This window comes from Poecilia reticulata, linkage group LG17, assembly GCF_000633615.1.
Source record: "Poecilia reticulata strain Guanapo linkage group LG17, Guppy_female_1.0+MT, whole genome shotgun sequence".
Taxonomy (NCBI): domain Eukaryota; kingdom Metazoa; phylum Chordata; class Actinopteri; order Cyprinodontiformes; family Poeciliidae; genus Poecilia; species Poecilia reticulata.
Genome location: NC_024347.1, coordinates 25,490,119 through 25,508,026, shown reverse-complemented (window position 1 = coordinate 25,508,026; position 17,908 = coordinate 25,490,119). Strand labels below are relative to the sequence as shown.

The window sequence follows — 17,908 nt, the reverse complement described above, 5'->3', positions numbered from 1 at the left end:
AAACATTCACATTCTGTAGTTTAATTATCCTTTGTCAAAGAAATCATTTTACAAATAAAATGTTTTACTGGCCTGATTCTGGTATTGTGGTTTCTCCCATGCAGTCAGTTTGATATACATCAACACAAGTACAGTCCAAGTGCKAATCCAAGATTTTACTTCAACTGTTTTTTTAGGAGAACCACCAGAGAGTGAACATCTTCTTTGACTACGCCAAAAAGACGAAAAACACAGCCTGGTCCTACTTCCTTCCGATGCTCAATCGTCAGGATCTGTTTACTGTCCACATGGTGAGTTAGAGATGCACCAAGTTTTTAGTTGTCTTTTAGGTTGTGATTCCAATTTTTTGATTTACTTTGTTTCCTAAAGACTATATCACAAAAACAAGAATCATGCTATCGAGAGGTAGCTGTTAAAAGTTCCTCCAGAAAATGAAATAATTTGAAGATTACCCCAATTTATGCATCAAAGAAAAGCTTTGATTTTTATTAAACTTGAAAGACATTCTTCACAATGTATGCTGTTGATTGTTGTAATTATGTACATACAATTTAGAGAGTTCCTATTTTTGTTGGATTAGTGGAATAGAAAAAGAGTTGGTTTTTTTTGTATTTGACCTCACGATTCAGAATCAATCAATTGAAAAGATTCTAGAGCAGAGCTGCGTCTCAATCGCCATCACATTATTGCAGTCACAAAGCGTGACTTGAATGCAATATTTGACTTGCTATCTTTTTCATTCACACTCTGCTTGCCACTAAGTATTTGGCAAGTCAGGGCATTTTCACATCTATAACCAGTTTACTTTGGGTCCCAATAAGTTTGTTAGTTTGTTAAYTTGTAACTTTTTCCACAGGTTTGGTTTCTTTGTACACAAAGAAAATTCTAAGCAAACCAAAATTACACTACAAGCCACTCATGAACATTAAAAAAGGAACAAGGAGTCATTAAATTATGATTTAATTGTAACTGATGTCAACATTCTTAATGTTCGACTTTCAGATATATGTTTTCCTGGTACTGTACAGCCCAGGGTGATTGTGATCTCTGAGCTGTTGGTTGGTACATTTAATATACACAGACCTATAAGCTAGAGCCTCAAAGTTGGTAAATGTCTGTCATAAAGAAAAGTGCTGTCCTTTACTCTGGATAAAACATGCAACATTAAAACAACACATTAGTTAAGTTAAAGTCAAAATGGGTTTCTGGTTGGGTTATTTTGTTTCATATTACAAATTGATAATGTACTAGTATTGATTTTCATGTGTTTAAAGAAGAAAGTGTAAGTGCTGTAGTCAGGTAAAGARCTAATGAAAATGTTCTGGGTTAAAATCAGCAGTAAACTGGAAGATTGTAGTCCAGTGTATTATGGAAATATTTCTGTCTTGAACGAGACTGCTTCACACATTAACAAAAAAATGACTAAAATGTGCTTTGATTGAGGAAATTCTCAAAACATGGAGAATTTCAATTTGCAGCATATGAAACCTGCAAARCATTAAAGAAGTCACAGCGCCCAACACCAACTTCTGTCTGCAGTATGAAATAAATAAAAGGGCATGTTTGTACCAAAACCTTGGGGAAGGAGTGTCTCTACAGATGGAGGTGACCTTGTCTATTGATTCACGTATTTTAATGCAGTGTGTAAATGGCATAGAGTGTGTGGTAAAGTTTAGCCAAAGATAACAGAAATAGACTTGATCGAAGGATGGGAAGCTGGCAGAGGAAACATCTTTTATAACAGCCATGTTACCTTCACACAAACACACACGCATCTAGTTGAACAATGGTGCATACTCTTTCTTCAGACTCACATTTTCAAGTAGCAGCAACCTTTTTCAGCAGGACAGCCTGAAATAATTTAGAAATAACCTGAGAAAAGAAGGTATAAAAGGTAAGACATACCAGCTGTAAAAACCTTACAACTTTCTCTATTTCCAAGGTTCTCTACTTAATAGTAAATAAAATATTATGTATAAAACTTTTCAAAATTTTAACCTGTTTCTTGGTTGTTTTTATAACATGATGTTTTGCTTTGTTCACACTTTTTAAGCTAAATGTTGCTGCTATTGCCAGCAATAGATAATTTGTAAATCTGTAAAAAAAAGTGAGATACATGATATATTCTATCCGTAAGACAGGACAGCCTAAAACAGATTGGTTAGTAATCATCATTTAGCTCTGCAGGGACCGTACAGCAGTTGGTTGATTGTCCTATATTAGATAATGATTTCTTGTTAACTCACTCTGTCTCTGTTGGATGTTCCCCTTGGCTAGGCAAATGCTTGAGCACAGTATTTAATTTTAATTAGTCATTGAATGTAGTCTGATTAGTATTTCTGACCCTCATACTTTTTTCTTTTTTATTGCAGGGGTCATTATGCATCAACTGTTAGTTCAAGACTGTACAGATTCACATGTTTTTCATTTATTGAAAAAAAAATAATAATAATTTTAGCTTATAGTTTTAGATAGATTCAGAATTGTTGTGGCCAAATAAAGTGAATCCTGTTAGACCCTTGYCTTAAGTCTTAGTAATAAATTCTTCAACAAGGAATTTAATTGTAAGCGTTGATTGGTAGCTCTTTGGAGAATGAATACTTGTCACCAACCAATTGCTTGATGCGTCTCTACTTTGATTGTGTGAATTGTGAACTTTTCATCGTCTTKTGTATCACACTTAATGTTTTTCACTTATAAAACTCTTTTATTTTTGTTCTCCAATTGAACGTGCTTATGTTTCTACCTGAACTCTGTGAAATGGTGTTTATTCACATTAGGTTGGGATACAAGCTATCTACAGCTCGACCTTACAGCTAAACCACAACGTTGTGTTTTTAGGAAAGGACACAGAATGATTAAGAGCAATCCCTGTGTACTGAATAATAAAAGGAGGCTCGCATTTTCACCTCCAACTTGGTGYACCGCATTACATTTTTCACATCCAGTCACTTTAACAGATGCTTCTATTACTAATCTTAGAAATTCATCAATAATTCCTCACAAAACAGCCTTCCTTTTTTTCCTACAAAGCAAGCAATTAAGGTAATGACCTGTCTGCCACTCTTTTTCAATTCAAGACTGACCATCTAATGGCAGACATAGTACTATGACACGGCACACACTGTCTAATTACGAAGAGCAGCCAGATGGTGTCCAGCAGGTGGGCAAAATGCGACCTCAGATCTGTGACAGAGCACTTAACCCAATCCAAGTGTCATACTGAGTCTCACTTTTAAATTTCAGCCTTGTTTCTACACATCCTCCCTTTGACAAAAAGGAAATTGGAGAGTTGATTTTTCTTTTTTCCTGTCTCATCTTGGGCCACAGTCAAGTGTTACCATGATGGAGATTTGAGACATGAGGCTCAGTGAGTCCTGCCTTAGATGGAGTTTCTACCATAATCTTGTTTTAGAACAAGTTTGCTGAAAAGCCTTTTTAAAAGAAAACTTGTATAAACGCAGTGTGCACCCAGACGTTGGCTTGCTTATCTTTTTGACGTATATGCCTGTGGAATTTCAATTAGAGACGCTTTATAGAAGACTTTATCTTGTTGTGTGTTGAAACTCTCTTAAGGTCACTCTTATCATGCTGCTTCTTTGAAAACACAGCAACGCAACACAAAATTACTTTACTTCCTAGCAGTCTCACTATGGTTACATTTATTTCATCTTAACTCATAACATTCATTCAATGTTGAGATTGTTTTCACATCTTATCAGGTTGCAACCACAAACCTAAACATGATTTTTTTTGGGGGATTTATTTTAAAAGATCAATAAAAAAATGTTTTTAAATGGAAATTTGAAAGATTTTTTTTCTTGGCTAATACATTTCTGAAACATTTGTCATCCATTTGTAGCCATCTTCTAAACACTATTGGCTTCAACTTTGTCTTTTGTCAAATGTCTGTACCAGTTCTGCACCTGTAGAGACTGAAACTTTCTCTTTGCAAAAGTTCTAAGTGCTCTCTCATTGCAAAAATTATTTTTTTTGTTTTTGTTTTAAATATTAAGTTTTAAAAATACATTTTCTATCTTATTTACAGCTTGCACTTACTTGACTAGACTATACTACTGTATGAATATGCTTTGATTAGGATTGCCATTACCTCAGTTTTTTCATCCAGGATTGGCCTCCGATTTCTCTCAATCAATAGTCGTTCTTGCTATTGACTGTTGTTAGATAGTCAGTCAATAGTCGGCTGAAAAAAAATAAAAACATCCACCAAGAACAATGCTACTTCCTCCTTGTTTTACTGGAGGGATGAYGGTTTTGAACGTCAACCTTGCAGAAAACTGCAAACATGACTTCTGATTGTTTTCCTAGAATGTCAGATAAATACGGTAGTCGTCTTGTCAACAGATTTTTATGAACAGTGCTCTCTCGGAAATTCAAAGCTCTTCTTATTGTTTCATAAGTTATTATTTAAGGATATCGATTGAATGGGATGAATACAAATTCACAACACACTTTTCTGATTAAATCKTTTTTTATAGATTTTTAATCTCTATGCACCGTTTTCTTTTTCAGTTCAAGTTTTGATTCATTTTACAAAAAAAAAAAAAACGTGGTGTAGATGTTGAAATAATAGTTGATGTCAACTTCCATCCTCCRTCTTAGGCTGCAAGGATCATCGCTAAGCTGGCTGCCTGGGGGCGTGACCTGATGGAGGGAAGTGATCTGAACTACTAYTTTAACTGGATTAAAAGCCAACTCAGTTCACAGGTATGCAACTCAAAGTGTTGCACATCAAATATGATATGAAGTTAAAATAAATTAAGAGATGGTTTCATCTTAGAAACAAATGTCATAACTAAACAGTAAGCAGATTTGTGAAATATTTCTTATTTCTCCTTATGTTTCAGACTCACAGCATAGTTTATGCATTTTGCAAAGTGTTGMATTTATAAAACATGATTCCTACTACATCTGACTGTTRTTGTGATGGTCCAGTTTTTGGATCATCATGTGACATGGATGAAAACATCGTATTATGTTGCTGATTAGAATTGAAATTGATTTAGCTATCTTTTGAAAATGATTGGTTTTCTTTTATTTTCTAACAACAAATTGTTMATTTCTCAGATATAAGCTAGTGAGCCTGTAGGTTTAGTTTCTTTCTTCTCATAAAGAGTTTCAATTTATCCCCCATCCTAATTAGTTTACTAGCTGTAGGCATTTCTAATTCCTCTCTCTATTCATTTCTTCTTCATTTTGTCCTGTGAGTTGAATTTAAAGTAAAACCATTATCTAAATTAATAGAATGCATTCATTCATATTTGATTTCAGCAACCTCAGTATTCTTGAAGATGGGCTAATGACTGCAAATTAAACACTTGGATTGCCTTGGCAGATATCTGCATTAAAGCTAGGATTTTAAAACTAATTTTACTTCTTGAAATTGTATTAGTTCTTTTTTCAACAGGCACAAAAGGAACCATTGAGCTTCTACTCTTCCTGAATTTCGGCTTCGGTCATGCACATATTGTGTGGTTCTTTGCCTCACAATAGCTTTTATTTTATTTTAGCTTTGTCTATTGTTTTCTATCTTTTATTAGAATCTACACGGTTCAGGTCCAGAAACAGGCACAGGAGCAGGAACAATTTCCCCCAGTGAAGTGAGTATGAGCAAAGTGCATCTCCAGTCAACTCGGCACCCGGAAAGAAAAGGACAAACATCTGGGCTTGAAGCTGGCATACCTTAGCTGTTGCTGGACTTCCACATCTATTCTCTCCTTTTCTCTTTTCTCACCCATCCTGTTGCTGCACTCCAGTTTTTCATTACCAGCTTTAGATGGGTGGAGACATGAGCAATATCAGAGCGACGTCTCCATTTTAGACAGCATGGTGTTTGCTGCCACAGGTTGATCTTTAAAGTCAGAGCGAGAAAAGCATGCCAGAAGCYAGTTCCGCTCTAATGTTGAAGGCGCATGACAAACAGCTTTCTCTGAATATTAGACTAACAAGAGGAAATTGAAGTAACATTTGCACAGATGCGGCATCCCACCATCTCTTATCCCATACTTTTTCAAACATATTGCAGTTATTCTGAGAAGTGTGCTCAGAAATGTGCCCACGCAAGCTATCTAATAACTTAMCATTTCCTTCCCCTCTGCATTTTCAACCAGGTAACGTCTGCTCCTCTGCTATTCTGTCTTCATTGCTGCCTGAACCTCTTGCTGGACTTTTGCTTTTATTCTACCTCTTTCAATTAACTGATTAATGTTATCTAATTTTTTCCTCAGCTTCCTGCACTCTAATATTTCTTTACATTTTGCTCAGGTCTAATTGGACCCTTTTTTTTTTTCCACTTTTGCTCTGTATCGTAACTCTACTGTGATTTTGTTTTTTTGTTGTTTTTTTTTTTAGCATGAATTAGATATTGACTGCATGTGCATTGCCTCTGGTTTGATACGTGACAATAATGCAAGGTTGAAGTTGCCTTCTTCTGTGCTTTCTGCTTATGAACCACTTGACGTCTGGAATTGAACTTAAATGTGTAACAGTCCCCTGACTATGCAGCTCTAACCCTTTTCCATGCTTGATTTTGGATTTGCCTTTGTATTTTGCAGAGTTCTCAGTACGTTCAGTGTGTGGCTGGCTGTCTTCAGCTGATGCTGAGGGTCAATGAATACAGATTTGCCTGGGTCGAAGCTGATGGAGTCAACTGGTGAGAAATTATTCTTTTAACTTGCAGAACTTTATTTACCCTTTATACAAAATATTGTAAATAACTTTGAGGTTAAGTAAAGTTTGATTTTGAGCTACTTTATGTTTTTTGTTTGCATTTTTGTTCTCGACTTTTGATTAGGGTAAGAATTTTCAAATTTAATTATTGTAACTAATGTTAGAAATTGTTACTGTAATGATGTAATGATTGACTTCCAGCACATGATTTAGCTACTTTACTACATGGTTCAAACAGTTAGAAGAAACTCTGACTGCTACAAACTCTTAATAGTTGTACTGTATAAACTTGATGTTGGATAATTTTGCTGTTTTAAATCCTTGCTACACGTTCATATCTAAAACTGACCATACTTGGTAATTGAGTACACACACTGTGTGCTTTGACTTAATTTGATTACTGACAGTTTTGCATCAGGATTTATTCAAGATTAAAGCATTTCTACACACTTTGAAAAAGTGTGGAAAATGTAGAGGACAGATTTTAGTACTTTCCAGGTTTGAACTAAAACAGAAAAATAAAACAGAACATGGAAAAATATCTGTATTTCTAAACCTTTCATTTCTGTCCTTGTGGCTGGAAAATCAATTCATCCCTCTGTCCATTCATCCGCAGTATTTCGTTGTATTTTTTACAAGTTCCATATTTAAATCTTGACTACTGTAGAATTGTCCACAAATTGAAGAATTGCCCTGAGAAGTGTGCTGGGGATCATGAGATTAACAGTCTTTAAAGTGAATCCATCAGTTTTCACTTTAAAACCTGATGGCTGTAAAGATCCATCAAATTATAAAACTATCAGATTATAAAAAAATGTGGGATTATTTATTTTTTAAGTGATAATGTAACTTTAAAATGCAGCACTCTTGATGCATCTCTGAAAACACTGAGCCCCTCCACTTTTAAAGTAACATATTCTAAATTCACACCTGAGCTAATAATGATGTTTCTCTGTAAATGTGACTCTCAGGTAGCGGTGTGTACACATGTTTTTAAACCAGGTGATTAAACCACTTTTAATCTGTGGTTCAAGATTATGTTCTAATGTAATGATCAATGATTCTCAGCGTCTTCAAACTGGCTCCATGCTTTGTTCCTAGAAGTGGGCTGTAAATCCAGCCTCACTACACAATTTGTGTGCTAATTGTTGCGCATCGATAAGGTCCACATCTCTGCACTTAACAGTCATTTCTGCAAATTGTTTAGTTGTGAGCATCAGTACTGTACTGAGCATTTTAAACAACTTGTCCATTATCTGAAGACTGTCTGAATATTTCATTTTGAGCTATCATCAGAGATAATGGATGCACATCATGTAGGTGCACAGCTGTGAAAGCCCAGCAGAGTAAACAGGCATTAGATATAAGAGTGAGTCCTCTTCTCACCACTTTGTGCTTTGTTTGCCTGTTTTATCTTTTACTTAATTATATACATTTTTTTTTCTGTCGCAGCATAACAGCAGTGCTGAGCAACAAGTGTGGCTTCCAGCTTCAGTACCAGATGATCTTCTGTATATGGCTGCTGGCTTTCAGTCCTCAGCTTTGTGAACAGTTGAGGCGCTACAACGTAGTTCCCGCCCTGTCCGACATCCTTCAGGAGTCTGTAAAGGAGAAGGTCACTCGAATCATTCTGGCTGCCTTCAGGGTCAGTGGTGAATTTTTCACTGGTTTTGTGTCCTAGTACATGTTCTTATTTCAAGGAAAAAGCCTTAAAATCAAATATTACTGCTTACCTGTTCCTAAGATTGTGGTTTTGCTTTACTTTGGCATTTATATTTGACAAAAAAAATAGAAAATTTGTTGCTTTAATGTTTTATTTTTTTTTGTATTTACTCATTGTTTTCATATTTATTTTCTGCGCCAGTCAGCAGTTGTTTTCAAGGTAAACCCTATCCTATCTGCTCAGATGAGATGATTTACACTTTCATCTTAAGTAACACATTTTTCTCATTGTAGTTGGAATGAATTTTAAGCAGAAATAAATGCTTGCTTGAAGTTTATCATGTGCAGGGAAAGTTGCTTCTAATTGGATAAAATTGCTCAATAACTACATTTTTCAAATGGTGATAAATTACAAAGATGAGCTGAAAGAATTATCTGACCCAATAGAGCAAAATGAAGATTGGTGGTATAAATCCACTGGGAGATGAGCCTGCTTTATTTCATCTTTTGAAAGTAAAGTGCAACTGACAGTCCACTAAACATGAGCAGAGTTCTCAAGAGGATAACTTATTCATATTTCACTTTGAGTAAACTGTAAGAAAGGAAGTAGGATTTTAAGAAGAAAAAGCTTCAGCAGTATCTTAACTTTGTCCAACATCAGACAGACTGAGTGACCTTGGTCCAAGTACAATGGTGAGATAAATGGCACTGATTACATGTTTGAAACATGAGCCCAGAACAAGCTGATTTTTAAACCCTGATTTACTGGAAAGTACTCCGCATTTTAGGCCTCTCCTTCAAACTGCCGCTGCTGTTACGTTTCAGTCATTTTCATCTGTGATAGATATGTGTCTGTTTGTGTCAAACGGTATTTTCATCACCTGTTTTTTGACTAAACGAAATAAATTTAGTACCTAGAGTTGAAGGGAATAAAATGTTCTGCGAGAGAGTAGGTTTCAATATAAAATTTCCACAAAATCTAGAAAGATATCAGATTTGGTTTCAATAGCTTTGATCTGGATCAGTGTGGATAAAGAATATAGAGTACAGAAGATATGTTTTGTGTCATTGTCCATTTAAGATGTCCATCTGTTGTCCATCTCCTTTTAGTCTTTGTTTTAATTAATCTTGCCCAGAACTCTTTCAGTATATAAAGCAGAGAAAAAAAAAGACAAAAAAAATAAGTATTTAACGATCCCTCTGTAAGAGGAAAGGATTTCTTCCTTTAGGCATTCTTAAAAGTTTCTTGTAGAGTTAGAATGCTTGTTACAACTAATTAAACCAAGTGAGTGGCAAGTGGTCATGGGAGAAGAGACTCGTCTTAAGTGGGTTTCCCCTGAGCCGTCCAACTTCCTTTCCACTGTTTCCTACTAAGAAGCTACAAAATGTCTCTGTTTAGCAACAATTAAAAAGTTTATTTGTTGAAACTCAAGGACTCTCAAAGTATCACTGCAAATTTTGCARAATGCAGAACATTCTTCTTTTTTTTTTTATTCGAATGGAATCTTTTAAAGAATAATCAGCAGTGTTCTGCATGTTTGTGTTTTCCCAAATGTCCTTATTATGCAAATGATTCTGCTCACCACATGGGATGAGCAAAGGGACTTAAATTATCCTCACCATCTGGACGTCCTTGAACACATCACCAAACGTTGCACTCCAGAGTCAGTGCAACATTCTCTCCCAGTCAGACTTTGGGGGAACAAGTTTATTTACATTTAAGTRCATTATTTTTTTTCCAACTTTTTGTTTTCTGAAAGGTGCATTTGTCCAAAACAAAAACAATTCCACTTTTTAAACACAATGGACAAGAAGTAAGAAATGGCAATTTTATAGATAGGTTAAAAAACTTTTTTTTTTTAAATAACAGTATACCCACTCCGCTACTTGCCTGATAGAATATAAAATGTTTAATATCTGTATTTCAAGTTAAGAAAACTATTCTTCTTTTATTTAGCAGAAAATGTTGCACAAAAAATGTTACTTTCTCAGTTTTATAGATTTTTTTTCAAATTCTCATTATTTTGCTTGAGAATAATTTTATAAATTTCTATAACATCGTTTCTTATTATTCCCTTTTATTCCCTTCCCACACAATCTTAATATTGCATATTAAATGCCGGTTTAAGACATGCRCATCCATTATATGTTGATTTAACATTGGAAGTCAGTACATGCATGAAATCTTTATTACTCAATTTTCACTCTAAGTCTGACATATGGTTTTCCTAAATCAACTTAACATTTCTGTAGAGGAAATATCCATACAGAAGATTTATCTGCTATATCATAAATGTTGTTAGCGTTTCTGTTGTATTACTGATTCTATGTGCCTTGATTTATGATTGTACCATTATAAGACAGAGAGAATTACCAACGTAGATTAGTTTATGCACAGTTACACACAGCACAGTGAAATTTATTGGTGCCTGCAGCCAAAGAAAAGAAAGGGAAGAAACAAAATAAGAGCAAGCAGAATTTTCACACAGMAAATAATAACATGTATTTAAAAAGATTAAAACTAAAATTGCTATATACTAGAAAGTCTTGGAGCAGGTACGGTGGCAGCTGACCTCACCAGCGTCGTTTTCTCAGACATCTGCATATATGAGTTGACTCTTAACTGTTTTTATACTATTTATACGAGGACAACGGCAATGCTGAAATCTGAGATGTTTRATTTACAGTTTGCACCTGATAAGCTGCCAATAATAATTTTAGCTGATTTCTCTTTAAGAATTAACACAATTCAAAATRGTTTGTACACAGATCATGTACAGTAGCTGGCATTTTAAAAAAAAATCTTGTATCAGTGATTAGCATGATAAGAGCAGTGGGTATTATTACTTGTAAATTAATAAAAATTCTCTTCCTAGCAGTTTCATTTGGTGTGGCGTTCTTCTGGCAGACCAGATGTAGCTTCTGGCAGTTCTTACGTTTCTTTTTTGTGTATCTGCTTTGTCTTCTGAAACTCTCAGTCGGTCATGGCAGATGGCCGCATGTACAGAACCGGGTTCTGCAGGAGGTTTCTTCCTGCAAATTGGAGTTTTTCCTTTCTGTTGTTGTTTCATGTACACTCGGTATGAAAGATGGCAGTAAATTAATGCTTATTTTTTTGTAAATTGCTCTGAGATGACTTGTTGTGAATTGACACTTTAGAAATAAACTGAATTGAAATAAGCATTGGCCTGTTTATTTCAGTTTCAGCATTTTTAAATTCAGCCTGTTAAGTTAACATTCTGGATTATTACTTTTTTTAAAAATAACATTTAAACAAATGGTCATATTATGTCAATATTACATTTGATTGGGTCCCACAAAACCSATCTTTCAGTTATCAGTTCTCAAAGTTTTAACAGACAGAGATAATCCATACCTGACAAACTTCTTAATAGATCTTTTGGTTATGTTGTTGACAGAATCTGCTGGAGAAGTCTGCGGAGAGGGAGACTCGTCAGGAATACGCTTTGGCCATGATTCAGTGCAAGGTACTGAAGCAGCTGGAAAATCTTGAGCAGCAGAAGTACGACGACGAGGATATAACCGACGACATTAAGTTCCTGCTTGAGAGGCTGGGAGAGAGCGTCCAGGATCTTAGGTACTCAGTGGACACAGTTTCATGAATAGGAGGCAATCAGTGACCATTTATTTTTAGCTCTAAATACTTCTCCAATGTACAAGATGTTTTCTAAGAGCCATCTACAATTACAATTGTGCATGACCCCTAGCTTAACCGARTTATGGACATTATATWATTCAACACTATAAAGATTGAATACTTTAATAATTGTGAATACTGCAGTGATTACACGCTGGGATGATCTCTGTCTGCCATTGCACCTCTTCAGATCTAGTGAGGTTTATTAAAAGCACCTTTTGTGTTTCACAAACTAAAAACAAAAAAGGTAATTCACAGACTTTTTTTCCTTGTTGTTTTATAATACTGTTCTTTGTCTTGTGTTTGTGTTTTTTAAATTTTTTTATTGAAAGYTCCTTTGATGAGTACAGCTCTGAGCTCAAGTCTGGCCGTCTGGAATGGAGTCCTGTTCACAAGTCGGAGAAGTTCTGGCGTGAGAATGCTGTCCGCCTGAATGAGAAGAACTACGAGCTTCTCAAGTAAGAGAAGCCCTTACTGTGATCAGATAGGGAATTTTATACTTGGCCTGAAACTTGATTTATTGTTATTTTTGAAACTGCAGTAAGAGTGAAACTGCTTAAAGTGCACACTGTGCAGTCACCTAAGGACTGAAAATATTATTCAATGCATAATGATGTGAGATTTTATCAATGGAATAAACAGCTTATGTCATTTTAAATGTATTTTCATGCTAAAAGTTCTTTCAAAATTAAAATATTGCACGTGGTGCAAAAAAATTGTTTTTTTTTTTGCAGCAGATGCAAAAAACTAATTTTTAAGATGGATAATAAAATCTCATGTGATCCTACAAAATTTCAAAAGTGCCTAATAATAATTTTATACAAATTATTTTGTTTGAACCATCTCAGTTATCGCTACAAAGATCACCATAAATTAGACWTGCTCTAACTACAATCCTCATTTTCAGCAAAACAGGAGATGCTTTTTTTAGCTTTTAATAATTGAAGTTCTTGTATTCYTTTTATTATTATTTGGATACCCACAAAGAGGGGGAAATTAAACTTTTGTATCCTCTAAAATTGCAGACTTAATTGCCTTTTGAATCAGTTGAAGATCAGAAGATTCCTGTTTGAAATTATTCTTTCATGCTGGCTACTATACAGAAATCCAGGTTTAATTAAAAGTAAATTCTATTTGATCTTATCAAATTAATTATCTGGACGTGAAAGGCCAATTCATCATTTTTGTACAAAAAAATTCAGGATAACAGAATGAATTATTCTCATTTTGTGATAAAATAATCAGCTTGTGATCTTGAAGAAATACCAACAAAATACGTCRTTCTGCTCAACAGTGATGCAGTTGTTCTGTTAGTTACAGATATAAAGAACTGCATATATATTCTGCAATTGTGAAAAAAGTTTTAAAATATGCCATTCATTGAAGGTGCGCCTTATAATCCAGTGCGCCTTRTAGTGCGGAAAATACGGTAACTTTGCTGCTTGGTTTTTGTCCACCTGCATTCACACTGATRATAACCAACACTAACATAATATAAAAGCCAGCAGCTGGATGTTGAATATCTCAGGCGGAGCAACCGCTAGAATTAGATCGGTCTGACTTCTTAAAAACATTTCTAATAAAAAAAAAAACTGAAAATGTTAGATTGAAAACCATAATTGAAAAGAAGATTGACACCCTTCTGTTGCGGTAACAGGTTTGAACAGGTTCCTCCAGTCTTAAACACCCGTGCTTTGTAGAAAAGTATTTTGCTCGACCCTCTTCTCCTAAAAAAACACTTGTAGGTGTGCCAGAGTCCTAATTCAAAACATTTAACCGACAAGTTGTTCTTTGTTGACACCTGTCTCTGGTAATACTTTTACCACCAGCATCTTGTTTATCAAGTTTGTGTGTCTGTGTGAGGACWTGGGCCACCAGAGATAAAACAGAATCAATCTGTGGTTGTTTTCCTTGTTATTCGAGTCACATAGCCCTATGCTCTTATTGACATTTAGTAAAAATTCTAATCTGCTCATCTTTCCCATCATTGCTCTCTCTGTAATCAGCCCAGACATCAGATTAAATTGCCTTTCTTTTTTCTTTGTGTGCTTTTCTTGACTTCTCACAAGTATTTCTCTTGGTTTAAGCTTTARAGAACCTTAAGAGTGTTATAGTAGCTTTATGGGTTAGAAATGCCTCTGCTTTATAGTGACATCAACATAAGAGTTCATACTTTTCTGATTTTGACAAAATCCTGTATAAAATATCAATCCTCACTTGGTGAATACATTTTAATATCTGAGTTTCTCTCATTCCCAAAAGGATCTTGACGCGTCTGCTGGAAGTCTCTGATGATCCTCAAGTTATAGCCGTGGCAGCTCACGATATCGGAGAGTACGTGCGACATTATCCACGTGGGAAACGGTAAGAAATTTAGCAACTCATACTTTTAATAAACCAAAAAATTTCATTTTCTTTCCGCAGACACTTCCAAATAGAGCATCTGATAATTATGTGGTTTTAATTTGCTATCGACAAATGGCAGCTTGTTTCTTGCTGTGCTAGAGACAAATCMAGAAGCACAGAAATATATACTGAAATTACTGGATTTTTCAAAAATCTTCAAATAAAACTTTTTTATTATAATCTAATCAATGATGATGTGATTTTTTTTTTTCCAAAACTGTGCCTCAGGTGATGAGACARCATGTAAATACAGCAGGTAGTTTTCCCTGAACATTTCTTCTGACTCAGAGATTAAAGGTGGATTGCAAAAGTTACTGGCTTATACTTTTTTCTTTTTTTGTTGATCCAACAAAGTTCTTACCCAAAATATSTTTTGTTTATATCAGTTTAAAAACAGTCATCAACAAACCTCATCTCCTATTCTGATGGACTTGAAACAAAACAGGAATTTTCATGTTGTAGTTTTTGCCCTCGAGGTGCTTTTGATAGCTACCTCGCTATCCCCAGCCCCCACTGCCACCACTCAYACACACCTATCCTCGCACTTCATGCTGTGAAAGTGCATCTCCAGGAGAAGATGTCATGCTGAGAAGTGTTTGTGCGAAAAACAGCCAGATAAAACTCAACTCTGTTCTAAAATGTCAGCATGTCACCCTCAACATAGYTAAGTGTTCTTTGTCCACATGACCTTCTCATTTCTCCATGTATATGAAGGTTTCTCAAAATGTTACTTATTTATAGAAGGATTTCAAGGCAGATTCTCGTGTGTATTTATTTACAGTTTATATTCTGAATTTCCTTTAGTCAGTAATAGGACAGGTCTGAGATATTTTTAAGCTGATAGGCAGCGGTACGGATGCAAACTCCTGTTACACGGATGTCCTTGTTTCTCTTTGGTTAGATCATGTACTTTACTGTGAGAAGCATCATGCAGCACTGTTTCTCTTTTCATAAGCATTATGTCCTTTCATAAGGCTACTGACCCATTATAAGATACACAGAAAATTTCAGATGGACTGGATTAGATTACATGATGGATCATGGATGACCTGAAACATGAAAATAGCGGGCACGTTGTGTTTATAAAGGCTCTCTCCCATTATCTCCCATCTCAGGGTGATTGAGCAGCTGGGTGGAAAACAGCTGGTGATGAATCACATGCACCATGAAGACCAACTAGTCCGTTACAACGCCCTGTTGGCCGTGCAGAAGCTGATGGTGCATAACTGGTATGAAAAAATCCATCACTTCATTGCTTTACAAATGTTTTTTTGTTTTTTTCCGTTTGACGTTGACCTCAGTGAACCGTCAGATGTTATCTGAAGCAAACCTGATGGTGAAGAGCCCATCAGCTACAATCTGCATACAAATGACCAAAGCCCTGAGCAGACTCTCATAAATTATTTCATCTACGCAGCTTGATTAGACATTTGCTTAGGTTGAAGGTTGGTGGTGTGTCTGACATGATGTAAGGTCGATGGAGATCTCTGCTGAGGAGAAACAGGAGGTAAAAAACCCCCCAAAAAACACAGATTTAAGTAGTGGCTGTCACACCTTGTTCAGACCTGAGAAACATTTCATCAGTTTTTCAAAGCATTAGGTCTGAGTCATCATGTTCCTTTTTAAATAAGAGTGTTGGAGTATTTATTCAAAGTATTCTGTGGTTTTTCTTTATCTGTGGAAGATAGTTTCAGTCAATATGTTTAAAACCACATTTAACAGTGAAATTGGTCGAAAGTAAATGTTTAAGTCTTTTGTCTACATGAAAAAGAAAGCTGTCTGACAAAAACAGAATACATACTTGTAAAATTCTGACCTCATATGCTTTTTAAATGCTTTCTTTACTGACAGAAAAATAAATTAATAAATCATGATTTCTTTTTTACAGATTTCTGACCTCTAGTTTTTATGCTTCGACCAACGATAGACGATTCCAAATTTGCTTTAAGAACTATAAAATGAGATTTAATTATATTGAAAACATTTCATAGCCTCCCTGATATTCACGGTAAATTTTTTGTGGCAGCAACAATGAAATGTCACGTTGACATAACAGTTGCTATAGGACAAGGTTTAATTTTGATTTCGTGGGCCGTTTGTAGCCACTAAAATTATTTTGTGTGGCCGCCAAATTTGGCAATCATCCATAACAACAAAACTCAGTCCACTCTTTCCCCTACTACAATATTTGCCAACTTTATGCCTTTTTCTTAATAACACAAACCTACAAAACCATTTTTTTCAATTATTTAGATCTACGGTGATTTGCAGATGCATTGTTTTACCTCAACAATACAGTACATTTAACAGAAACATAGCATGTGTTTTTTTTAATTGAGCAGACAAAAAAGTCAAAAATATTGTGGAAGGTTTATTCAAAAACAAAAGATGTAAAAATATATATTTTTTGGCCCTCAAACACTTTTATTTTGATGATTTTAGTCCATGTGGCAAAATGTTTTAACATTTTCCATGATAGACGGGTTGAAACCTCAAAAACAGAGCAACTTTCCTGTATTTCATTCAGCCTCACAGAATTTCTTGGCATGTCATAGAAAGCACAACTTCCCTTTAATTCTCTTCATGGTAATCTTTGAGGCCTATTTTTTGTTGCAACAACTTCTTCCCATAAGACTTTTGTTTGTGTCACATTGTAGTGATTTGTACAACAAATATAAAGCCTGTCTCCTTTTCATGCCTTTCTTTATTTCTATCAATACTGTTTGTGTTATTAAAAGAAATTCTGCCACTCTCAAAAATGTCAATATAACAAAAAACTATATGAAAACCCTCTGAAGGTCATTTAGTATTTTTATTTTTTACTTCTGAATAGTTAACTCTACAAAGACATTAGATTTGGTAACAGGGGAAGCATCCAAAATGAATTCAATAAACTTTACATGATATCTTCAAAAATGTATTAAACCTAAAGGAAAGATGTCATTTTCCTTTAGAAGTGACAAGATGTAAGAAAATGAAAATAGTTTGAAGAGAGAAAAAAAAAAACTTAACATCTTAGACCGCAACGCCAAAGTTTTGCATTTTGATCTGAGATTTTCCCTTCTGAGGTACTCTACTACATTAAACTTACATTTCCTTCTCATAAAATATCTTGTAGAATGTTTCCATCAAAGGTCAACTAATACTGAAATATTTAGGATCCCAGTTAAGGAATGTGTTTAATATTTGTTGGTTTGCTCTGTCCCCAAACTTGTCTGTCGCCACACACTGGCATGTTTCTTTTTAAGGTCAAATGAATCAGCACAAATGTTTGCTCCAGCTCTCTGCTGTCATAAATCTTAGCTGTTGATCACCTGTCCAGATTTGTCACCAACTCCATTCCAAACTCTTTGTGATTTATTTTGCTTCTGCTGCACCACCTCTCCCTTTGTATTTTTATTTTCAAAACGCTCACTCGCTGCCCGCCGCACTGCTCGAAAACAAGAAGGCGAGGGAAATGTTTTTGTGTGTGTGTGTGTGTGTGTGTGTGTG

General features: G+C 35.1%; 1 protein-coding gene across 1 annotated transcript in view; it reads left to right on the top strand.

Moving 5' to 3' along the window:
• atp6v1h (ATPase H+ transporting V1 subunit H) overlaps positions 1 to 17,908 on the top strand; it is a 25,457-nt gene that overhangs the window by 1,791 nt on the left and 5,758 nt on the right. The window contains exons 2-10 of the mRNA XM_017309894.1: positions 177 to 290; positions 4,624 to 4,728; positions 5,562 to 5,621; positions 6,576 to 6,673; positions 8,143 to 8,335; positions 11,772 to 11,950; positions 12,343 to 12,468; positions 14,273 to 14,374; positions 15,532 to 15,645. Coding sequence (XP_017165383.1) covers positions 177 to 290; positions 4,624 to 4,728; positions 5,562 to 5,621; positions 6,576 to 6,673; positions 8,143 to 8,335; positions 11,772 to 11,950; positions 12,343 to 12,468; positions 14,273 to 14,374; positions 15,532 to 15,645 — 1,091 coding nt within the window. The remainder of the gene's footprint in view (positions 1 to 176; positions 291 to 4,623; positions 4,729 to 5,561; positions 5,622 to 6,575; positions 6,674 to 8,142; positions 8,336 to 11,771; positions 11,951 to 12,342; positions 12,469 to 14,272; positions 14,375 to 15,531; positions 15,646 to 17,908) is intronic.